The 25712-nt window shown below is 44.7% G+C and overlaps 1 protein-coding gene across 3 annotated transcripts in view; it reads left to right on the top strand.

Moving 5' to 3' along the window:
* The window catches only part of LOC144722949 (SH3 and multiple ankyrin repeat domains protein 2-like), a 679767-nt gene that overhangs the window by 316330 nt on the left and 337725 nt on the right, over positions 1-25712 (top strand). For all 3 annotated transcript variants that reach the window (XM_078601389.1, XM_078601386.1, XM_078601388.1), the window contains exons 9-10: positions 14797-14874; positions 25334-25400. In XM_078601389.1, the coding sequence (XP_078457515.1) occupies positions 14797-14874; positions 25334-25400 (145 nt within the window). The remainder of the gene's footprint in view (positions 1-14796; positions 14875-25333; positions 25401-25712) is intronic.

Raw genomic sequence — 25712 nt, 5'->3', positions numbered from 1 at the left:
ATCTCTCGTAGATGTGCGGGGAGGCTGTGCACACCCTGGGCTGTTTGACAAAAGTTTGCAGGATTGTTTGTGAGAAAAGAAAAATGCTTTTATATAACAGTTGTACCCTCCATCACAGAGTGAGCGAAAACATTGTTGCATTGACATTATATGAAAAAACATACAAGTTGAGATCTGGGATGTATATTCACACCAAAGGCATGCGTGAGTGATTAAAGCGTCAATATGCTAAATTCCTCTGCTGATATGTAAACTCAGCTTATTGGAGAGTATATTGAGTATATTGCTTATATAGTTTCTATTTTAGTTTATTTATCGGTTCACTATGTGGTAGTCATTATATAGTGTAGTGTATACTCAGTTACTTAATGTGAATAGCTCAGCTTATTGGAAAGTATATTGAGTACATTGATTACATTTATGTAGTTTATATTTAGTTTTTTCACATCGGTTTGTTGTATGGTAGTAGTGGTAATTGCAGTTCTTTAGTGTCAATATGCTAAATTCCTCTGTTGATATGTAAACTCCTTTATCAAGGCGCTCTGCTACTCCCACCCAGCTTAATAATGCGCTGCCAAGCTTAGCAGTGTTCATTGGGACGCTGTCTTTCCAACAGCTCTGTTTCTTCACCTGAGGACGGCTGCTTGTGTTGTGGCCGAAACGTCGTGAGAATTTTATTATGTTTTATTTTTATTATTTTGTTATTTACCTTCTACGTGACTTTACTGAAAGAACCAAGAATATGAATCCCTCCAGTCACGAAAGCTTTAAATCGAAAGTATGAAAGTTGCTGCCTCCTGCTGTGCAAACCAGAGGTGACTTGAAGCGATCTCTGGAAGTGGTTCCGTGATATTTGTTTCCGTGGGATATTCTCTCACACAAAGCGTTGAGGAAACATGAAGGGGTTGCACTGCTGTGTGTGATATCAGAATGTTCATTTTTCCCTTCGTGGCATGACACCAATAGGACAATTGGGATACAATTTTTTGGGTACAAAGATGAAACAAGCACCAAAGTTACGTCACTCGAGTACTATAACCATAACTTAAAAAACAAATTATCATCACGAGATAATTTTACATATACAGTTCGCCGATCAAAATAAAATTTGCGTTGGAGGGACACAACGGTTTTTAAATACATGGTTACAAACCTTAAAAGACTGTTGAGGGAAATGCTGTTAGGGGGCACCTATGAAGGCTAGAACGGTACATATGGGGGTGGGTGGCCAGCAATACGCCCGACCGACATTGTCTCCCCAGTGGCGATGTTTACACATCACACCAGGTACTCCTTTGAGGCTGAGATGACCTAGTTGAGGCCCAGGACCGGTTCAGATAATCGTCACTGGTATTGGCCATGAGTGGGAATCGAACTTGGGTCGCCAGGTCCGTAGCGCAGTGCGCTAACCGCTCCACTATATGCACACACATGCACATACATGCACAGAACGACCACAATTACCTGTTTTTGCCTGGTCATACTGTTGGAGAAAGCAGTCAAGCCAACAGTAAAGTGTGAGTGATCGGGGCCAAGGCAACCTTCGACGCACGGCTGCAATTATCTTCTCCGTCCGTTTTGTGAGTGTCCGAGGCCATGTTGTGGTTCAAAAATCAGGACCCTCTGGTGAAATTCACGTGGCCTTACTGGCAGCTTGTTTGTCCCCCCTCCCCCCAGTGACTGTTTCGTGGCCAATTGTAGGACAGTCCCACGAGTCGCTGCTATTCATTAGCGGTCATTGCCACCGCTGGGGGGAGTGACATCCCAGCTCCTCTTGGGCGGTGGGTGGAGAGGTCACAACCAGGGCAATGCTGAGGTTGTGACACCTGACCGTGCTGGGGAATTGTGTGTGTGTGTGCCTCCTGAGGCAGTGCAATTCGGCACGATCCACGTGCGCCTAGCGCCACGTCCGTCCTACCACGTGGTTGATGGTTAAAAAAAATTGCCACAAAGTCCGACCAGCCTTACCCTTGCAGGAATGGGTACCCGAGATAGGCTTAACCTGACCCTGGAGTGTTTGTCCCATACAGCCCTTATGTATACCCACATGTACATGGGGTAGAGTGTTTCGCGGGCTGTGTTGTGAACCGGCCACCCGAGTTATATTCCCAGCCATGGCTAACATTAGCAGCAACGTATATGTGAATCGGTATTGGGGCCCCTTTATAAACCAGTACTGATTTGCACGGTGAAGTAAAAAAACCTCCTGTGATTAACATGGCATTGGAAGGCCATCATCTGTTGGTGGATTGATACATACATCCCCTTGTACAAATATAAATATCTCCCTTATAGCCTTTAATACACTGCTGTGGCAAGTGCTGTTAGCCAGCCCCTATAAAGGTCGGCACAGCACACAAGAGGATAGGTGGTCAGCAACGTGCCTGGCCACCTTTGTTTCCCAAGTGCTGATGTTTTAAATACACCACATCAGGTACTAAATTAAGGCTGAGTTGACCTCGGGAAGATTAAAATATTTGCCACTGTTATATTCTATGAGCTGGAAGCAATCTCGAGTCACCGGGTGCTTAGCATATTGCGCTAACCACTGTGCCACCACTCCCCACCAGCAGGAATATACAGCCAAAACAAAGATCCCATTCTAGCCTTAACAAACTGCTGGGGCAAGTGCTGTTAGCGAGCACATATGAAGGCCGACACGGCACACGAGGGGGTGGGTGGCCAGCACCACACCTGACCGCCCTTGTCTCTCTAGTGGCGATGTTTACACACCGCACCAGGTACTCATTGAGTCGACCTTGGGAAGGCCCAGGACCTGCTCAGATAATCGTCACTGGTGTTGGCCATGAGCAGGAATTAAACTCGGTTCACTGAGTTTGTCGCGCAAAATACGAACCTCTACACAACCGCTAGCCACACACATATGTACTCACATGTTACAGAAATTGAATTTAGGGCGAAACAAAATCATCGCAAAAATCTGGATCCTGTCTGCAATAAATAATACTTAAAAATAAAACTGGGGAAAATTATTAAAGCATGACTGTCACCGGCTGCCTCAGAAAATTAAATTTATGAACCTCATTTTGACTGTGTTTTGCGTTTTGGATTCATTCACTTTGAAAGCCGTGTGCCCTCAAAGTTGATTTACATCTCAGCACAGCCCTCGGGAAAACGTAACGGAAGGATAGTCCCTCGCGGTCGTCACTTTTCTCTGCAGAACCGGTTCTCCGGGGTCATTTCTCTGATCGAACTGATAGATAAGCAGGGGCTGACCATACGGATACATATAAATACATGATAGAGGGCCCTGATAAACAATTAATGCCTCCATGGGAATTGTCAATTATTTGCCTTTTCGGGTCAACTAATTCGTAAGATTCCTGGAAACCCAAAGTGTGCACAAGGTACTGGCTCGCGGCTTATGCACCGGCATGGCATTCGCTCAAGAACCACCGCACCACCTCCACGTCGCCGTGTTCATTAATAACGGATGTGGCCCCAAGCCCACTCGACATCTCGTAATTGGGGTTGTTGCAGGTGGGAACTCGGCGTGTCGGTGTCTTCGTTGCCAGACTGCCGAAGAGGCACCGTCCGGCTCAAGGATAATGACTGAGAGGATGTAGCGCGTGCTGCTTTTAGGCGACCGTTTAGCCAACCGGTCACTACAAAAGCGCGGGCCGCCCCTGCTGTGTGCGCAGATTGCGCGCGTCTGCCCCGCGTTCCCGGGGAATAATTACCGCGGGCGCGCCTCAGATCGCTGTCAGCAGCGCAACGGCCGGGGATTTAACAAGAGCCTGGCGACAATGCCCTCTGTCCCGCAATGCCAGTTATCCTGGGCGCTCCGCTGGCGAGATGTTAACTCCCTCACCTGGTATTCCAGGTGGTCGAAGGTTCGATCCCGACCCTGATGAATGTATTTTTGGAGTTTGTATGTTCTCCCCGCGGTCGCATGGATTTTCCCCGGGTCCTCCCGTAATCTAAACACGCGTTTAGATTATTTGCCTGCTATACATTTCCATGTGATAAGCCACTTCGTTGGGCTATCATTTGTGGCCAGGTCGCTTGCAGAAGAAGAGCTATACCAGATGAATGTTCAGTTTCTTTAGTTTAATCCACCTCTGGCTGCAGCACATGGCAAGTACTGAATGCCGCTCAGGCACGAGGTTCAAAATAGTGCTGGTTAAGGTTAACGTAAAGGTGCAGCCCTGCAATTACTTATTCACGCTGCTGCTGGTAGCCGGGCGGCGGTGCCCATGCACGTCGCCTGTAATCCACCACTGTGAAGGCGAGGGTTGGTTGATCACTGCACAGATTTTGTGCAACTCCCTTCCCGTGGGCGTCGAGGAGGAGCCATTTCCTGAAAGTATAGCAAGTGGACTAATCTCCATCTGCTTCCATCTGTATGGGAATAGAGTGTTGCCCCCTTACGCACGTGTGGTTTTTTATAAAAAGCTGCGGTTTTTGTCCCACTTGTATAATAAACACTCATCGTGAATTGGCGTAAAAGTCTAAAAATAAAAACCCTAATGTAATGGCCTTTATTTCTTTGTTGTGATAATTTTTTTGTTGCCTGTGCTTTTCTGTTTTGGTGCCGTTTCTTAATTTGTTTGTTAATGTTCTTTTCTTGGTAGCAGTAGGGTTTTTATTTGCTTGGTAGTGGCTGCATATGGGAGTTGATTCTTATATATAATTAATGTTCAACGTTTTTGGATGCTATTCGCATGAATGACGCTATGCGGCAGGAGCCTTCCAAACGAGAGTCCTATGGCTCAGTGTGGCTCTCCTGGATAAATAAGTAAAAATAAAGACCTCTGCTAGTGAGAGCTATATAAAGGCTTTCTAGAAGGTATTTGGTCTACACTTCCAAACTGGCCAGAGGACTTTTAAGAGGGTCGCAATACCCACACTTTACCCCACCACAAGTGGACTCCCTTTCGACTAAATGTGGTTTACACATTTATAACGCTGGGTGAACAGAAATTTTCACCATTGTTTCAGCTGCCAAGCTGAGAGATTAAACCCATGCCCTCTCGATTACAAGTTCAGTGTGCTCACCATTAGAACACCACAGCAGTATCCACTTGTTATTGAATTTCTACAAATGAATACAAGCAAACCAACCGTGTAAATAGAGTTTGTCTGTTTATGTACACCATAATAGGAGCTTATGAACAACACATTCCCATAAATGAAGGATCTTTTTTTTATTTTTATTAAATACCAATTTGTGTATCTTTCACTCTGAAGTAGAGACAATTAATAGTACCATCGTGTAGGACGTCAACAGTGATTGACCCTCTGGAAAGACTGGGCCACCCCATAGGAATGAGGAATTTCCAACACTAGCTCTGGGTAACAAAGAGATATGAGCAGGACCACCCCCTCCTCATTTGAGCGGGGAGACAACGTGACTTCACGATGACCTGCAAGCAAATCCTCATCCCCACAATATACACAAGTACACCAAGCTATGCATCACAATTTATTCTCATGGATATTCAGTATTATGATGTCTTATTCCAATTGTGCCTCGTCGTGCGGGCCGTGTGGATGATGTTATCTTTAGCCAACGTGCGTCACCCGCAAATTGGAGTCTCGGCCCACGCAGCAATTACTGTAACATCGATTGCACTTCAGCGGAGAGGGCCTTTTCATCTGGGAAAGAAAATCTTAAGTTTCAAATGGCTCAGATCAACAAAAACAAGAAGATGAAGAAGACTGGGGTGTATTGCTATTTTTTTTAACGAATGCAAAAGGGAGCAGAAATGCAGTTACACAAAGTATGTACCAAAGCAACCCTACTAATTACGAGTTTTGAAAATGCTACCCGTTCGGGATTGTGAAGGAGACTTACAGCCAACTAGAATCGTCGCCTTTACACATTTTTCAAGGAGGAAACAATTGTACGAGAGATGCTTTGGTGCTTGGGCTCATGATATCTCTCACAGGGTTCACGCTCGGGAAATGGCCTGGATGTTGATGCCCTCTGCAAAGGCAACACCAAAGTGTTCAGTTTACTCAACATGTGTTGTTGTGATGCAACGAGTATCTCCCTCCCCCCTTAATTGGTACTTAAGAGCTTACATCTTGAATCCCTCCCTCACTTGATGCAGCAAATCTGGCTGTGACGGTCCCACCTGATGACGGAGACTTGTGTTGCCTCCGAAACGTCGTGATTTTTATCGTTTTATTTTTATTAATTTTTATTTAATTTTTTACCTACGTGACTTTACCGAAAGAACTAAGAGTATGAATCCTTGCAGTCACGAAAGCTTCAAATCTAGAATTATCTTCACTGTGTTCATTTTCTATTCGTATTTTATTTTTGGTTTTGCTGCCGGCGTTTAATAGGATATAGCATGGACGCAAATGTGTTGTCCCATTCTGATAATGGCCCCCGGCCATGGGAATGTTTGAATTTCTACTCCTGGCTCAAGATCGAAAACAGAAGTGAGCACTCTTAAACATTTATATTATTACTGAGAAACTTTATATATTGTTATAGTTCATGCAAAATAATGTATAATTAATCTTACTGGCTCAAGACTGAAAACATAAATGAGAACTCTTCAATATTTCTATTATCACTGAGACACTTTATATGTTGTCGTAGTTCATGCAAAATATAGAAGATAATGAGTGTTTTTCTTCTTAGAGGAACAAGACAACTAACCCATTCTCAGATGCAAATTCAAAATGATATGCTTGCCACAATGTATTTCTCTTCTGTACGCTGTATTACTGATCTAGCATATATCGAAATAGTACATAAATTGATCCATCTTCAAATGATTTGTGATAATGATAAAGAATGAGCCAAAATACATAATTTAATGTTCATAATTGCGAAGGACAATTCTTTGTGCCAAGACCTATACTATTTGCACCATACATTAATGAGTGAGCATATCTTCTGTTGAAGCAATCTTAATATATCAAATTCACCTTCAACATTATACTCAGCCATTATCCATCCCGTGATGTGTAGCGCTGAACAGAAGTTACACCCCTAGGGTTTATGAAAGCAATCTTCTTCTTCCGTATGGCCTATGAAGAGGGACTAATATAGATTCAATTCTAAGTGATTTAGCCAATCAATTGCTCTGTCTGAGAGTTGGTAAAATTGTAGATATGCCGCCTTCAAATGTATATACAGGGCATGGTGAAGTTGCATGTCCCATGGTGTACAGCTCATAGCCATAGTCGCATGCAGCAGGGAGTCTTTGATTTTCCACTTATGGTTTAGCTTTACACATATTCCGTGGTTTGTGTGGATCCGGTTAAGCACTGCTCATCATTTCCGTGCAAGGTGGAAGCTGGGCTGTGTCGTGGTGGTGAGGTCATTGATAATCCAGGTGTGTGTGGAGGAAGATGGAAGCCTGGCTGTGTGGTGGTGGGGTTACTGATGATCAGGTGTTTGTTGGGCACTTTGCTTGAAGCCCACAACTTGGGCCATTCCGTTTCAACCCTGAAATTTGCGTCAAGGAAAGTTTGTGTGCGGTTTCAAAACAGCTTTCTGGATTTCGGCCATGGATGCGGAATGCCTATTCGGCTCATCGTTAAATTTTGGTCGACTTTTCATCAGTGCAGTTCATACCAGAACAAATAGAAACTACATTGCGATGTTTTTTTCCGTCAACATTCTACGTCACTTAATGTGACACAGTGTGCCTGAGGTTTCCCATGTATATATTCACAAATGTTATGTTTGTTGTTGCTACAGAGAGCAGTATTTAAGTAATTTTCAGCTGAAAGAAACTCACACAAAAGTGGAGTTTGGTCACGTTGCTACTCTCCTTTTCGTGTGCTGAAATCATCCAAGTACTGTTTACAGTTTACAAATCTGCGAGTGCTGGAGCGTGCTTCTAAATGCAATGCAGGGGTTGGTGGATCACGCTGAACTGTGAAACTCACTCACCCCACTGCACATGAGATGTCAAGGAATTAGCAGTCGAGGAAGAGGGTTCGTGAAACTTCGCCGTGGACCTTTGACATGGGAAGAAGATAGTAGGGATCTTTCAGCTTTCAAATGCTTGGATTTTTTTTCTTCCGAACATCTCAATGCAGGCCCTAAAATCAGTGAGGCATGTCTGGGCGCTTTGCAATATTTACCATTATTTATAGTCGCTGAGAAACACATCTCATTTGAAAATCCTGTTCGTTTCCCTCAATTGAAATAAAAATCATGAATCATCCATATGAGAGGAATCTGTCAAAACAAATGGTTGAGTTGTAATGGAATTTTAGCCAGGACAACCATGACTAACACAGATATGTGTGCTGTGTTTGTTCTCTAAGCATGCCACTGGATCAGTCATGTCTATTAAGCGAGAAACAAGATGTTACATACATAGTCACCATGACAGTCAAGATTTTGGTCAAGATTTAATTGAAGAATCAATCGAGGATTAATTTTAGAGGAATAATTCCAGAATCTCAAAAGACAATTTTCATTTCGTTTTGTTAATTTACTTTTTACGTTGTTTGGCGTTCTGCTCCATTTGCCTAACGTTAGCAAGAGATGTGTTTCTCAGCGACTATAAATAATCGAATTTGCATATACAGTAACAGGGGTACGTTATACACCTATCGTTATACGCAGATAGTTTTACGCATATCGTAATGTGCGCATCGTAATGCGCACATATTATACACACATCGTTATATGCACACCGTAATGCACACATCGTCATGCGTACATTATTATACGCAGACCGTAATGCGCACATGGTAATGCGTACATCGTTATACGCACATGGTAAAGCACATGTCGCTCTTTACATGCACGACTTCTTGCAGTGAACTATGAGCGTAACAATCGATTTTTAACCAATGAATTCATCTATCTTCACATGCCTAATGTCCACACAGGGGACAGGATCATAGCTTAACAGCTTATCACAATCACCTTCCCGGAATTGCTACTTTCATCAGTATATTTCTTTTGGCTCAAGTTGGAAAATACCGATGTATGGCAGCGAGAGCAGTTTATGCGAATGCTGTCGCAATAGGTTACACGTTTGGTGCAACGTTCGCTGACTGTGGGTGATGAATGAATGGAAAATATCTCTCGTTGGGTGCTTGTGATTTATTATTGCCCAACTGAGAACCAGCCCGCTTCTCCAAATACTGGCCTTGCCCAACCACACCTAGCTGTGGAGGTCTTAAGACGACATATCACGTGATGGTGTAACGGTGAGTTGTTGCACTGCGGTAGTCCAGACCCAATTCCTTTTTTCGTGCGGCAATCATTAGTGCATGGCAATGCTGATAGATGCGATTTTCGTGATGCAGGTCAGGTACTTAAGCATCGTTATGGGGACGTGAATAACCCGGCCACGTTATTTCCACCGCTACCACCTTTAATCACCATCTTTTGCCCAGAGCACATTCATCAGAACGAGCGGCGCAGTTTCATGAAAATGATCACACGTAACAAATTACATGAACGAATGTGGATGGACCATTGCACATTTTAAATTAAATTCTGAATTATAAACTAATGCCTAAGCGGTACAAGGTACCGAAGAAAGGTTATTTGAAAAGATAATGAAGACAAATGGACATTCATGACGAAAAATATAAATTGATTTTTTTTGCGTGTGATTATTATGCATTCTGACCATGCATCTGATGCTAACGCGTCAGTGCCCAGGGATGTCTTTTAATATGCGCTTACTTCACGAAATGACGGGGGGGGGGGGGAAACATCGTTGCTTCCTGACACCGCTTCTCCGTTATCGATCCTCTGGAGCCCATGAGAACTATATGCGACTGTGATATGAGGCAGGGCTAATGTGGCCTGAGCGACGCGACCCGAGCTTTCGCCTGCTTAGTACAAACACACCGAGACCTCTGAACACTGGGCAGCATGCTCATCGGGTAGCGCGTTTCTCTGTAGCGCCCGCAAGGAAGCATCTGCATTGACCCGCAGAGAGAAAAAACCCGCAAACGCGTTGGTTGCGGCAAGCTGGCTCGGCGGCATTGGATTCCTGATGCGTTTCGTGGAACATTTATGGGTTAAAAACAAACATATACGGCAGATGTAAAAGCAATATATAACGAAAGAGCAGGATTTGTATATTGCTTAGCAATAACATAGACCCACCAGTGGTGCTAGTATGTAGTCTGCAGTAGGCAGTACAGCAAATAGGTTTGCTGATTTGTCTTCTGGGAATTTATAGTTTTTTTGTTACTGATATTCTTCACGGTGATTATGATTATTTCGCGTTATGTATTATACAATTCAGCTTCGAACTAGGACCCCTGTCCTCAAGGTAGAGTTGTTGACTGTATCTTCAGCCAGTTCCCTAGCATTGGTTGCAAGCAAGCCTGACACTGCTGATGAAACACTGTTCGTCAAAATCTTGGTGCTTGTGTTGAACCAATGCTGCGCAACTTGAGCACTCCCAAAAGGCCTCGTGGTTGATCAGAAGTTAAAAATATGCTTTTATATATGTATTTGAAGGGACAGGTGCATGAATGAGATATGTTGTTTTATTATATATCCGATGAGACATTTGTTCTTTTCCTCGTGCGTGCATTTGTATCTGGACATGCGTGGTTCATCTGAGATGCTGATTAGAATTTTCACAGCATTCCGGGCAGGATTCTTGATAAAAGTGATGTTTTACTGGGTCAAAAAAATCAATAATCACTCTATTGTTATTAGACAACTGGGATGCTGCCATGGTGTGATGTTCAACACACTGAAACTTATACTGGTAGGAACCACCGGCTTCTACCAGCCCACAGGGGATTATTGTGTCCGTCCATCGTGCATCAAAAAATGGGAGGGGTGGGGCTGGGTGGAGAGGGGCGGGTGGGGAGGGTGGGGAGGGCTGGGTGGGGAGGGGAGGGTGGGGAGGGGCTGGGTGGAGAGGGTGGGGCTGGGTGGGGGGTGGGAGGGGTGGGGCTGGGTGGGGAGGGGCTGGTCACCCCGTGGTGCCCTTATAAACTCAACGTTTAACCTACTCACGCCGGCTTGTGCCCGCCCTCACAGTCGGCCATATTTGCGGAATACACCACGCCGCCGTTGACCCTGGCCATTGACCGAGCAACCCAACGTTCCTAACAGCTCCCTCCGCAGGAATGTGTTAAACCCAGAGGTCAGCTGTTCTGTAATCTATCATTACTTATATCCACCCAGCAGTATAAATAGTCACACCACTAATAGTCAAACGTAAGGTCGGCTGTGGTGGGGTAAATTGTGGGCATTCTCACTTTTTCCAAGTCATCTGGACAGTGTAGAGGAGTAGGTCAAATATCCTCTTCGAGGGGGGGTTCTCTCCAGTTTTCCCTCTAGTGGAGGTCCCTTGTGCATTTGCATGGTGGCATCTTTACCTTTTTGCCTGATACATAAGCAAGTGTTGCTCCAGTCAGAGTTGATTAAAAAAGAAAACAATGCATCTCCCGTGGACAATGTAGGCTCGTGCGCATAATAAAATAAGCTGAAAGTATTTCCCTCTACAGCTTTCGCGACCAATAGTATCCATAATAGAGGTTTCGTTTAAGTGACAAACCCCTTACTAACTGGCTGTGTCGAGAGGTGGTGGGGTTAACGACACATTTTTATTTACGCGATCTAACCCAAAAGCCTCTGTTATGGATTTGCCTTGACAGTCGTGGGAATTTCGTGATTATTGTAGGATATTTTACACGAATACAGCACAGTGCAAGTGACACGCCGTGCCCTGTCAATACGCTTCAGTCACCGTGATCCATGGGACGTTCGCTTGTAAGTAACGCCTTGCCGATTGGCTGAGATCACGCTGTACATCTCCCTGCTTCTCTTCCTCAAACACTGACCTAAATCCCCCCGTTTCCTGGAACCAGGTTTGAAACTGCACAGTGGCTCATCTTCTCACGCATTGTGTGCTTACGGTACATTCCTATTGACTCAAACATTTTTGGAAGGTTTATATAAGTTTGCCGGCACATATGTCGCGAAAACTCACTGGGATAATCCCAACGATTGTCTCTTCATCATCTCAGAATAACTTGTAATGCCGCCGTTGGATGCGACTGCCTTTGTTTTTAACTGCTTTTCTACGTCTTACACGTATATACTTTTAATAAAGGTCACTTTGCCCTTCAAATGAGCTGTACTACTTTTTCCTTTCGTTTGAAATAACCTTTTCAAGCACCAATGCAAGTGGAAGTAATTCACGACTAGAAAAAAATTTGTTCTGGAAAGCCAATAGGTTGATGACTTAAAATTACCTGTTTTTCTATGCAGAGACACACAACGGAGGACTGTTTATATTTGCCATGGCCCATGATGCACCACAACAACTAATAATTAGCATACATACAATATTTATTTCATTGACAATGGCCCCATGGTTTAGATGGAGTGATATAGCTGATAATAACTGGCAAACCAGCAGCAAATATTTGATAATCCTACTTCGGCTAATTTCACACAGAACGTTGAAAACCTCTCCAGAGTGTCCTTGCTTTAACAAATGCAGCTGGATAACATCGGTCTGAAGAGCTAATAGGCTAATGGACAAAACATACACTATATTGATATGGGAAGACACAACATGGGAGTTCTGTTATGAAATGACAAGAAACCTGAATTTCACCTACAATTTTAACAGGTTTTTTGGTGATTGAGATGACTTCATGGCCTCTGCTCAGTCACTCATGACTGGTTTGGTCACCTCGTGTTTGACATGGTGCACACACTTTGCCGGGTATATGACAAGATCGCTTCTAGGGTGGACAAAGAGACGTGTTAAAATCACGCCACACCGTAGGTAGAACCCTGTGATTTCATCTTTCGGGGCTGTGGTGCATTGCTCACTATGAAAGTAATTTTTTGTAATGTTCTTTGTCTTATGACACCCATAGGACAATTAGAACATAAGTGGGTGAAAAAAAAATAACACACTTTTTCTGGTTCAGCAACAATTGTCGACTCATTCATACACTGGTGTGTAGTCCATCTAACTTGTTGGCCTTGGTTTTATTTAAGTCCCTTTTGATAACTTAATGGACTGCACAATTGCCAAATTTTGAGTGACACATTGGCACAGCTTTGTTGATTAGATATGTTAATCATATGGGACATGCATCAAAGCATCTCCCTTGTAAATAGCCAGGCAACTGACTTAACGGGATCATCTGTGTGACAAATCAAACAAAGTAGAATAAACTCAAACACGGGCTCAATTAATGTTTTATGGATAATGTTGGCCCTGCCATGGAAATGTGGAATTTTCAGCAGTGGCTCAGAGTCACTAACAGTGGTTACCGATGCCTCAGAGGTAATTTGAGTTTAGAGACATTTCGACTTTGGCTTGTTGTGTATGTACAAAACATGAAGTGCATTTTTTTTATTCATCGTTATAGAGATACGTACAAAATATGATATCACAAAAAAAACATGCTGCGAACAATTATTGAGGATCTCTGTGAAGGACTAATTGCTCACGAAGGCCAGTTTAGTCAAGGCATAGTGTCTATTGAAGGTAGACACAATGCAAAAATCGAATGGCTGTCACAGACAAATTTAAAGCTTTGAATTATTGAGAAAAAAAGGCTTTAAAACCAGTCTGAATCACTCCAGTGATGGAACTGCTATAACGGTATATTAAAATACCAAAAGTTAATCTGCAGTGATGCTAATAGATTATTCATGACTAAATTTTTAGTTTCACTCACAAAGCTTAGCGCTCAGTGTCCGAAGTTCCAAATCACACAGATTGACCTGTTCTTCACCTGAGGACGGCTGCTTGCGTTGTGGCCGAAACGTCGTGATAATTTTATCTTATTATGTTTTATTTTTATTATTTTATTATTTCCCTTCTACGTGACTTTACCGAAAGAACCAATAATATGAATCCATGCAGTCACGAAAGCTTTAAATCGAAAAATAAGAAGACTGCTTTGTGTTTTTAGGTTGCACATTGTATATAAGTGCTGAATTAGTGCAAATCCAATTCCCTATCTCCCTCTTGTACTTTACAGCCCAATGTGGCTGCTTGCAAGCCACCGTGTCCACAGTCGACTGCTTTCATTTGATTGCGTGTTACCTCACGTCGTCAAAGGTATAAAAAAAGGCCCAGCCCTGCAAATTGCTTGCTCACGCCACTGCTGGCAGAAGGGCTTCCAAAAGAGGGCCCCACTAGAGGGTCAAATTGGCTGATGCTCCCACGATGGATAGACGACTTGGAAGCGAACGAGAGTACCCACACTTTACCCCACCGCATAAACAACCTATCGATTGACGGCCTGCGGTTGCACCCATTTGTACTGCTGGGTGGACAGAGGCCCCAGGAGATGTGTGGATTTCTTAAAAACTTGGGCCATTGTTTCTGCGTGTGTATGTTTGTACATATGCTGAACTTATCTCGCACCCTACGTAGTCAACCGTGCTAATCGGAGGTGCTGGGGAAGGACAACAAATCCAAACACAAAAAGCAGTTCTAAAGAAATGAGTTTTCGATTTAGATTTAAAAGTGCATAGCTCCAGTGGCTTCCTAATATCAGAAGGAAGAGCGTTCCAGACGACCACAGAAGAGCATCTGAAATCGCTCGTTGCAGTGACAGCCTTTGTTCGATAGTTATCCAAAAGCCGCTGCTGCGAGGATGAGTGGAGTTCGTGCGACGGCTCATGCCCCTTGACGAGATCAGTTTCAACATGCCAGCTGCCGGGGAAACGAAAATCGAACCGACGACCTCGCAGGCAGTTTTCAGGTTCCACCGTGCGAACCGTCACCTTGACCGTGTACACAGAGCCCAAGCTGTTGCTCTGCCCGCCAAGGTGTTTGTTGGGCTGATCGTTGGGGTGGGGGGACTGACGCTGTTGGTGTGCTCCTGCAGGAGAGCTGCGCTCGAGTGCTCCTGTTCCGCGGGGCCAAGAAGGACGTGCGCAACTACAACAGTCAGACGCCCTTCCAGGTAAGCCCATGGGAAAGCGACACGAGGCTAAGCAGTGCCGGATTAAGCTAGTGCAGGGCCTGTGTTATAAAGGGACCCTAAAAAAAACGTACGTATTAAAACATACATTTTTAACTTGCATAGTAAAGTTATTGTATTTTTTCATTTGCTATACAGTCAGATAATACTAACCTTAAACACCCAGTCATTCAGAAAAGTTTAAGGCAGTATAGTACTCTAGTGATAGAGCAAGTGCAGAATCACTGAACCGGAATTGATTGCTTGAAAGCATTTAGCGCGGGGCCCTTGAAAGTGCGGGGCCCGTAGCATATGCTACTTTTGCTACTAGGATAATCCGGCATTGAGACTAAGGTGCTTAGAATGGGACCGGCGTATTCTCTCAGTTTGCATTGCTGAGGCCGGGGGGGTGGTGGGATAGGGTCACAAGCCCTCACTGAAGTTCGTCTGATGCACGGGTCGATGACGGTGATTGGTTCCTTCACTTCAAAGTCCGTGCTCAGAGTGGAAGTTATCGTCGCAGTGACATCGCAGTAGCCACGACGTTGCGAACATTTTAGTTAATGATGCTCTAACTTTGCCTCCTTTTGGGTCAGATTTAGCAGAGGAGAGGAAAATGCCACTCTTCTTGTAATCGATTTTGGGAGGATTCTACTTGCGGTGACATTTGTGCAGGATCGTCATCGTTTTTGAGACGCAAATTGACTTTTGATCAGCCAAGTAGTAATCTGTGTAAGGACTGACTTGGAGATGTAACTCTTGGAGGCAATTCTTTATTTTAACGCCGAGCACACTTTGTACACTATATACAATACACACCCTCACTGTGACACAATGCTCTGTCTCTCGCTTAAACACAACTCTACTCTGGTTGCTAGCCTACAACACAACGCTAGCCGTTTGACACTGACGGCGCTGAGCTAAGACAGCCAACTACTGTTAGCAGCGCAATTATCAAGTGGATGACGATAGCGACGAAGGCGACAGCAGCGACGACGAGGGGATTCCACTCCAACGACGGCCCCGATCCCCTGCCCGGGGTCCTCTTTTATCCTGTTAGCGTGGCCTCGCTCCACCCCGGCCACGCCCCCCTTCTGGAACCTAGGAGCGGGCTCTCGACGCGTCCCCTCCGTAACCTTTACCCTAGATCCCTCGCGGGTCTGTCACGTGGCCTGCTGTCAGTCAGGGCTGCTTCACTCTGCAGATCCCCTTCCCTGCCAGCAGCCAGCGCTATGCCACGTAGTGACCAATTCTCAGAGGTGGGACAAAGTCATTGTTATGCAAGTCCAAGTCGAGTCGCAAGTCATCAAATTCATGACTCGAGTCTGACTCGAGTCCAAGTCACATGACTCGAGTCCACATCTCATAGGTGGGACAAAGTCATTGTTATGCAAGTCCAAGTCGAGTCGCAAGTCATCAAATTCATGACTCGAGTCTGACTCGAGTCCAAGTCACATGACTCGAGTCCACACCTCTGCCAATTCTATGTCACTACATCTGTATTGAAACCTCTGCAGTAGCACTGCCTTTTAACATAAATATCACCAAACCCTTCACAGCCATTCCATTTGCAGAGAATGCCTTTTTTTAGCAGAAACATAAAATATCTGGCAGTCATTATTGTTTCGTAAGCATAGTGTGTGCCGGTGCCTCATGTTTTTTTTTTAATAAATGCATTCAGTCCCTCACTGTTGCAAATAAATAACTGTTTGGAAGCTGTTTCCCTTCCCGAGATACACATTGATTTATTTGCGCACAACAGAGAGAGGAGAGAGCCCTTTGGCTGTTTCTTTACACTCAACTCTCGCATTATCAGGTCTTATTTTTTTCCATCTCCCCTCCCCCACACGCCCCCATCTTCTTCTTCACTTCTTCACAACCTCTGCTGCGAGCCTCTGGGGGGGTGAAAAGTCGCAGTGATATCTGGCGGCCAAAGTAAATAAATAAATAAATTCTGCCGGGTCATTAATCTTCGTCCGGCAAACAAGAGCCAAATGATTTGTCATGACCTGGAACACTGAGGCTTCGCGCTCGTTCCACTCGACCCAGCCCTGTCAGTGGGTGCAGCTCAACATTTAGGAGGTATGGCCATTTCTTAAAATAGTGCCCGCTATAAATTTAGACACTCCACCTGACAGCACTTATGTATAGCCTTTGGTGCCTTAACCTTTTCACCCAAGGCGTAAAACATTTTTTTTTGCGATGTCTTTGCCACCTGTGCACGTAGCCTCATAAATAATTCAAGTAAAACACGCCGTAAATACGCCCGGACGATTAAAATGACTGAATAAGAGAATTAAACTGAAAGAACTAGTCAGCGTGTCAGTTTCAGAACGCTAATGATCCCACCGCAGAATGATTCATGTCTTCAGTGCAACCACATGATGACACAATAGATGCTATGTGTTTTTTGACGAGTCCACAGTGGAATCTTCAATACAATTAGCACAGTCTTGTAATTGAACCAGAACTAGCTAGCATAACGATTATCATATTGGGATAACGTGGTCTCGTTTACGGGTGTCGGTGAGAAATTCTTCCAGCGACCACGAAGCATATTTAATATTCTATAGATTTTTAGAGAGCCTTGTTCAAAGGTGCTTTGCAAGAATGGTTAAATTGTACTTAAGATGACCGTGTTGAAATATAGAGTGGGGTTATTATTAAAAGTGGTGGTGTAGTTCTGGTGACAGGAGAATAGGTGGGAGAGGTTAATGGAGAGTTGGGGTGGGGTATGGGCAGTGATAGAGGTTGGGGTAGTGATAGGGGTAGTGATAGGGGTTGGGGTAGCGATAGGGGTAGTGATACAGGTAGTTATAGGGGTTGAGGTAGTGATAGGGGTAGTGATAGGGGTTTGGGTAGTAATAGGGGTAGTGATAGGGGTAGGGGCAGTGATAAGGGTTGGGGTAGTGATAGGGGTTGGGGTAGTGATAGGGGTTGGGGTAGTGATAGCGGTAGTGATAGGGGTTGGGGTAATGATACGGGTTGGGGTAGTGATAGGGGTAGTGATAGGGGTAGTGATAGGGGTTGGGGTAATGATACGGGTTGGGGTAGTGATAGGGGTTGGGGTAGTGATAGGTGTTGGGGTAGTAATAGGGGTTGGGGTAGTGATAGGGGTTGGGGTAGTGATAGGGATAGTGATAGGGGTTGGGGTTGTGATAGTGGTAGTGATAGGGGTAGTGATAGGGGTTGGGGTAGTGATAGGGGCTGGGGTAGTGGTAGGGGTTGGGGTAGTGATGGTGGTTGGGGTAGTGATGGTGGTTGGGGTAGTGATAGGGGTTGGGGTAGTGATGGTGGTTGGGGTAGTGATAGGGGTTTGGGTAGTGATAGGGGTTGGGGTAGTGATAAGGTAGGGGTAGTGATAGGTGTTGGGGTAGCGATAAGGTAGGGGTAGTGATAGGTGTTGGGGTAGTGATAAGGTAGGGGTAGCGATAGGGGTAGTGATGGGGGTTGGGGTAGTGATAGGTGTTGGGGTAGTAATAGGGGTTGGGTAGTGATAGAGGTTGGGATAGTGATAGGGGTAGTGATAGGGGTAGTGATAGGAGTATGCATTGGTGTAGGGTTTGGGGTAGTGGTAGTGATATGGGTAGTGATAGGGGTTGGGTAAGTGATAGGGGTAGTCATAGGGTTTTCGATTGGGGTCGTGATAGGGTTAGGCCTGGTAGTATATGTGGGGCGGGGGCAGGGAGTAGCAATGGCAGGATGACGAAGGGCTAGGGATGAAGAGATGGGCGCTGTTTTCAGGGAGGAATGGAAGCAGGTTGTTTTGGTGAAGATGACTGTTTTATGTGCAGTGAGAGTTGGTTCCAGTGGAGGGGAGCAAGAGGGGAGAAGGAACGCAAACGTGACTGGGCGCAGAGTGAGGGAGGCACAGCGAGTCATGGTGTGTGTGGGGTTTTTCTTCTCCCTGGTATGCGCGTGTGGTTTCTCCAGGCATTACCAAGTTCTTTCCAGATGCAAGGATGCATTCTTAAAATCCAAATGCAGCAGCCTAACCCTTCCTTTTCAGAGTCTCGAGACTTAGTGAGGCTTTCCTGGGTAAATAAATAAATAAATATTTCTTTGAATTTGGTTTAAGACGTAGGCTTTCGCGATCAATATTATTAATAATAAAGGTTTTTGGGTTAGATCACGTAAAGTATAAATGTGTCGTAACCCTCCACCACCCGACACACCCATTAAGGTTTGTCTACGTAAACAACGCCCCAATTAGTTACCAATGTTATAGATTTTAGTGTTTTTTGTAGTTTTAAACCCGCCACCACCCAACACAGCCAATTGGTAATGTTTGTCACGTAAACAAAACATGCCAATTCGTTACTAGTCGTAGTACAGCACACCGGTGTGATGGAGAGTAAACCCACAACTTTTACAATTCGAGTACGACGTTTCGCCGGTAATTACAACTAGCATGATCACAATGATGACGTAATTACAACTAGCATCAGCACTATGATGACGCAATTACAACTATCATCATCACAATGATGACGCAATTACAACTAGCATCATCACAATGATGACGTAATTACAACCAGCATCATCGCAATGATGACGTAATTACAACCAGCATCATCACAATGATGACGTGATTACAACCAGCATCATCACAATGATGACGTAATTACAACCAGCATCATCACTATGATGACGTAATTACAACCAGCATCATCACTATGATGATGTAATTGCTGGTGAAACGTCGTACTCAAATGGTTAATGTTGTGGGTTTACTCTCCAAAACATCGGTGTGCTGTGCTAGTCATTGGCCCGTTTTTTTTACGTGACAAACCCTACTAATTGTACTGTGTGAAGTGGTGGGGGGTTTAACGACACATTTACATTGACGCGATCTAATCCTAAAACCTATATTATGGATGTATGACACATTTAAAAATCGATTCGCACATTAAATCGGGACCCCCCCCCCGAATGAGGACAATTAATGACATTCCGTGGAGGGTGAATCATTGCATTCTAATAAAAAAGCACATCATCATGAAAACGAAATGTTGAGGGTTTCCATCATGAGCTCTTGCAGACACGAGTGCTGGATTTACAATCTTCAGGTTGGGAATGCAAATCCTGGTTTGGAATCCTCTCATTCTATCATCTTTCTATGAAGCCAACAGTGGTCATCATGTTTTTTTGAGAGAATGGCTGCTGCCATATAAAATGTATAATTTCCACACCTGGTTCAGGCCAACCAATGGAGATGAGTAAATATGCCATTATACATTCGGGCAAAGGGGGGCACTCTTGATGTGACGTGACTTTGAACATTTCTTCGTGGAAAATTGGTCTTAATGTTTGGTTAGATTTTTCACAGGTCTATTTGATGATAATTTCTCATATACCTCTGTAAAATTTTTAGCAATAATAAAAATGTATTTCCCAGAAAGTAACATTTTACAAGAGTAGTTTCATTTTAATGGCTAATGATGCATGATTACTCAGATTTTTTTCCTTACTCTGTGATAAAAAAGCATGGAAATTCACGTGGAAAATTGATGCTTTTGATCAAGGGAAGCGCCAAGGCAGACATAATTAATGAACGTCTTGAAGGCTGACAGATCTAAAATTACAGTCTTTGAATGCATTGACATCCCACACTTTTTAAGGAAATTGCCGGAAAATTATCACTTGCTTCATGATAAAAATAGCAAGGATACCTAACGGGTCCCTGAGGATGTTGGCTCTTACGCTCGAAAAAATTCTGTAAGCATGCACCGTGCCACAAAGTGTTTGAATAATACATGAAATATCGATATATAATTATCGTTATTTACCCACAAAAGCCTCAATTGACTCTTGAAGACTCTTTTTCATGAAGGTTCTGATGGGGATTTTCAGGCTAATTTCTGGCAATTTTTTGTTTTTGTTGAATGTATTACAAACCTGAGACTGAAGATAACCCTTGCATAAGAGTAGAAAATTAAGGAATTTTGCCCAGAAATAGTCACAATCTTAACACCTTTTGCACGTACGTGTCTTTAGAAACGTGCATTTAGAGTATTTGGTTGCTATAAATGTCCACGTGATAAGCCACTTTGTTGAGCTATAATCTGTGGCCAGGTCGCTTCCGAAAAATAGCGATGTAGCTCAGTGGGCCTTACCTGGTAAAATGAAAAAAACTTGTTTAGTTTTAGTTTTATCTTACAGGTTTTATTAATTATTTAACAACACATGCTGCCACAGTGTGTGTGGCAAACCAAGGATAATCTTCATTTTGTAATATATTTTTAGATTAACATATCTGCATATAGTATATATGATCATATTTGAGAGAGGAGAAGTGGAAAGACAAACGCGCCTGTGGAAGGAACGTTTGGACGAAAACGGGATGAGGTTCAACATCAAAAAGACGGAGTATATGGAGTGTGGCCCCCAAACCGACGGCACCATCAGTATTGACGGAGAAGATCTGAAGAAAGTGACGGACTTTAAGTACCTGGGCTCCACCATCAGCTCAGATGGTAGCATCACGACTGATGTGAGGTCACGAGTCTATGCGTCGTGGATGAAATGGAGGCAAGTCACCGGAGTCCTCTGTGATCGGAAAATTCCGGATAGGCTGAAGGGAAAAATATACAAGACCATCGTCCGACCGGTGGCACTCTATGGATCCGAGTGCTGGCCAGCCACAACTGTACACGAACAAGCTCTCCACACCATGGAGATGAGGATGCTCAGATGGAGCCTCGGGCTCACTCGATGGGATCGTGTCAGGAACGAAGACGTTCGGAAGCGACTTGGTGTGGCCCCCATTGCGGACAAGATGCTTGAGGCAAGGCTTCGGTGGTACGGCCACGTGATGCGAAGTGAAGAGTCATCAGTGGCCAAGACTGCCTTGCGTATTGAGCCAGAGGGCCGCCGTCCACGCGGGCGTCCGAAGAAGCGATGGATGGACCGAATAAAGGAAGACATGAAGACGGTCAACGCATCCCCTGAAGATGCCCTGGACCGAGCCAAATGGAGAAGACAATGCCGAAAAGCGGACCCTGCGCCACAGCGGGAACAACGCTAGGAAGAAGAAGAAGAAAAGAAGAAGATCATGGGTTGATGTATGTAGATATTATTAAGTGTTATAAATATTAATTCAAATTGCCAGCTATCAAATACTGATTCGAAGCATGGGCACTTGCACAGAAAACAAGCAATATATGAAGTGTGCATAACGCAGAGTGATGTGTGGTTCAGGGAATAATGCAAACCAAAGACATCACGTCGATTGTTGAGAAAAGTAAGTGGGCTTGGGCAGGACCCATTGGAACAAGGCATGATGTACGATGGATGACACTAGTAATGGAATGGCAGTCAAAGTAGAGAATAACACATTCCTGCGGAGGGAGATGGTAGGAACGTTGGGTTGCTCGGTCAATGGCCAGGGTCAACGGCGGCGTGGTGTATTCCACAAATATGGCCGACTGTGAGGGCGGGCACAAGCCGGCGTGAGTAGGTTAAACGTTTAAGGGCACCACGGGGTGACCAGCCCCTCCCCACCCAGCCCCACCCCTCCCACCCCCCACCCAGCCCCACCCTCCCCACCCAGCCCCTCCCCACCCTCCCCTCCCCACCCAGCCCCTCCCCACCCTCCCCACCCAGCCCCTCCCCACCCTCCCCTCTCCACCCAGACCCACCCCTCACATTTTTGGATGCACGACAGACGGACGGACAGATACAATAATCTCTTGTGGGCTGGTGTAACCAGGAGGTTCCTACCAGTATAACCACCGCAGTTAGGAGTGAGATTGATTATCACTACCCCAAACCCTATTACTACCCCAACCCCAACTCCTCATTAACATCTCCCACATATTCTTCTGTCACCATCACAACACCAACACTTTTAATAGCAAGAGCCACTGTTTTGGGAATTTGGTAAAAAAAATCTCAATCTTTAAATAGCCGCAATGTGAATACGTCACGAAGCAATCACCGAAGAGCCGGACACAGCTCTGGAGCCAGAGGTAGCCGACCCCTGGATTAAGGCATCTATAGTCCATGAGGAATGGCGAGAGAGTGCAGGGAGGCCTTCATACAGCAGTGATTAGACAATGGCTGATTATGATATATTGGAGAATGAGAGTGTCTTCAATCACGCTGCATTTCATTCAAAGATGAACTTGTCTGATTTCTGGCCATTCCTAACATCATTTTGGTGATTTAAGTGGTGTCAACTCAGCGCAACCACTGGGGGGACAAAGGTGGCCATGAAAAATGTTATCTACCCCACTCAAATCGTGTTGTGCAGCATTAAGTCCTAGGAGGTTCTTGCTAAAAGCAATGGTGCCCCCGGCTTGCCGTCTATAAGGCTACGCGGAGGAATTTTGGCGTGGGTACGCATCCATTGTTTTGTCATTTTTTACGATCTATCTTCATTAATATATGCATTTTAAAAAATGTACTGCAAACTACAGTCTGCAAAATCACCGTCACAATGCACAGACAGCCAGATGTGAACATTTCTAATCTGAAGGGCCTGCTATCATGTATTGTTTACAAGCCACATTGCTTCACGAATCGATTGTTCTGGCTGCTTTAGAGTTGTGTGTGCATGTGTGTGTGTTGGGGAGGCGTGAAAGTAAATTCATTAATATTATTGCTATGTTGGACCTCTCCTGAACATTTCCCTCCCGCGCTACATTTCCTTTTCGTCACCTCGGCTTTTTTAAAATACATTTCCTTCGCTCTGCAGGAATGGGTTATTCCCAGTTGTAGGCGGACACATTTAGAATTCCCACGGACTGCAGGAGACACAAAACAAGAGCGATGTTTGAGAGTTTGGTTCTTGACACAGATATGCATCACCTACTGTTCATCCAATTGCCATTGTCTCTCAGAATCCTGTTTTTTTTTACAACTCTTGTTGATTCGTAATTGGGGTTTTGGGTTAGGTCATGCAAAGAAAATGTGTTGGAATACCCTCCTCTGCCCAACAGCCAATTAATCTAGAAACATGATTTTCGATTATTTGGCTGCGATACATTTCCACGTGATAAGCCACTTCGTTGAGCTACCATTTGTGGTCAGGTCGCTTCTGAAAAATAAGCTAATAGCTCAGTTGGCCTAACCTGGTAAAATAAAAATAGTTTAGTTTTATTTGTATGTTTTTTGTGATTTTCTTACCTTTCCTATACTTTTCACTCCCATCGTGTGTTTTTGTATTGTTTGCTGTTGTAACGTTCTGACCTGCCCCTACAGGACATCTGTGAAAAAAGAGCTTTATACCTCATCGGATTCCTCCAGTGTAAATACAAATTCTTATTCTGATGATAAAAGTGTCACGTGAATTAATAAACGTGGCCTAATCTATTCTAGCTTCAGCCGCGTAGACCGGTGTTGTTGGTGAAGAGCGAAATCTGACAACATTTACATGGGCGTGGAGTTTACATCTAGCATCGTCGGCTTAACAGCTCAGATCTTGAGTGCATTGTGTTGGGTGGATGAGGGTTTACAATGCATTTTTTTACACGACCTCAGCCAACAAACTAATTATGACTCATAATATTGGTCGTGAAAGCCTCCGTAGGAAAATGTTACTCTTTTGCTGTACTCATTTCAGTCATTGCTATTTTTATCATCCGTGCAGGCACTATTTGCATTCTCACAGCTGCTTGGCAACAGTCCACAGTGACGTTGCATTGAATGTGGAACACAATTATACATTTTGTTCAGGGGGTAAGCTTAGCTCCTGACTGTTAGATTATCCATCCGCAAATGGTTGCATTTGTGTATTTTGTCTCCCTCGTCACAATTGCGTGTAAAAACCTAACAATTGTCCCCCACCGAGAATACCACGTGCGGGAGTCAAGGGTGATCATCCCCCGGGAGAGACTGGCCTCCCCGGTCATAGACTGGCACAGGTAGTCCACTGCCTTATGCTTATATGAGCAGGGAGATAATTAAGTTCTGGTTTTATTTTATCATTGGTTTGAATTTCAAAATGTCTGACAATTTGAATGTTAAAAATTAGGCCAGTCTCAGCACAGTGTCGTCAACACAGCCACAGCCCATCATGAGTGCCCCTCTTTCGCATGCTCTCGCTTTTTTCTTCACCGTCTGCAGAGGCGATCACACTCGGACCCTTTATAAACCCAATCCCGTTGTGCTCTATGGTGAGCGACGACAAAAACCTCGCGCGAGACGATTAATGGACGATTGAAAAATGCACGAATGGCCGCTTTCAATCGTGCAATTTTCTTGTTTACTTCTCCTGTCGCTGGTGAGTTTTTCGACGGCAGGGCACCGCCGCTTCGTCCGTCATGAACGTCAGCACGAGCGCATGACTCTTTCTCTCCGAGTAGCGACGGTGACAGGCCCACCTTGAGGCCCATTTCCTGACAACCAGATGACACTCACGGCCACGGCCCCGATAGCGCGACCGGCTCTGCCACGGCGCTAAGTGAGATGTTGGACCACGCGCGGCCGAGCGCTGACATCTTCTCGTTGTCATCGCCAGGTGGCAATCGTGGCCGGGAACTTCGAGCTTGCCGAGCTCATCAAAAACCACAAGGAGACGGACACGGGTGAGCGTCGCACTCGAACCGCGGGGGGGATTGGAGGTGTGCGGAAAATGTGGGCGTGAAAGTAAACCTGTAAATCGTTGGGTGGGCAAATGTTGCACGGCGATTGTCGCGATTGGCTACATGTGGTGCAAAAGAAGTTCAACATACACACATACATTGTGAGTGCGATCGACAAGGTTGGTGGTACATGTCTGTAATCCAGCACTGCGGAGGCAGTGAGGGTTGGTCGATCGCACAAATGCTGCGAACCTCACTTCCTGTGGGCGTCGAGGTGGTGGGAGAAGTACAGCAAGTACACGTGACTATTATATG

Source organism: Lampetra planeri, chromosome 16 (assembly GCF_965212315.1).
Source record: "Lampetra planeri chromosome 16, kcLamPlan1.2.h2, whole genome shotgun sequence".
Lineage (NCBI taxonomy): Eukaryota > Metazoa > Chordata > Hyperoartia > Petromyzontiformes > Petromyzontidae > Lampetra > Lampetra planeri.
The sequence above is the reverse complement of the archived record's forward strand: the minus strand, read 5'-3'. Positions and strand labels throughout refer to the sequence as shown.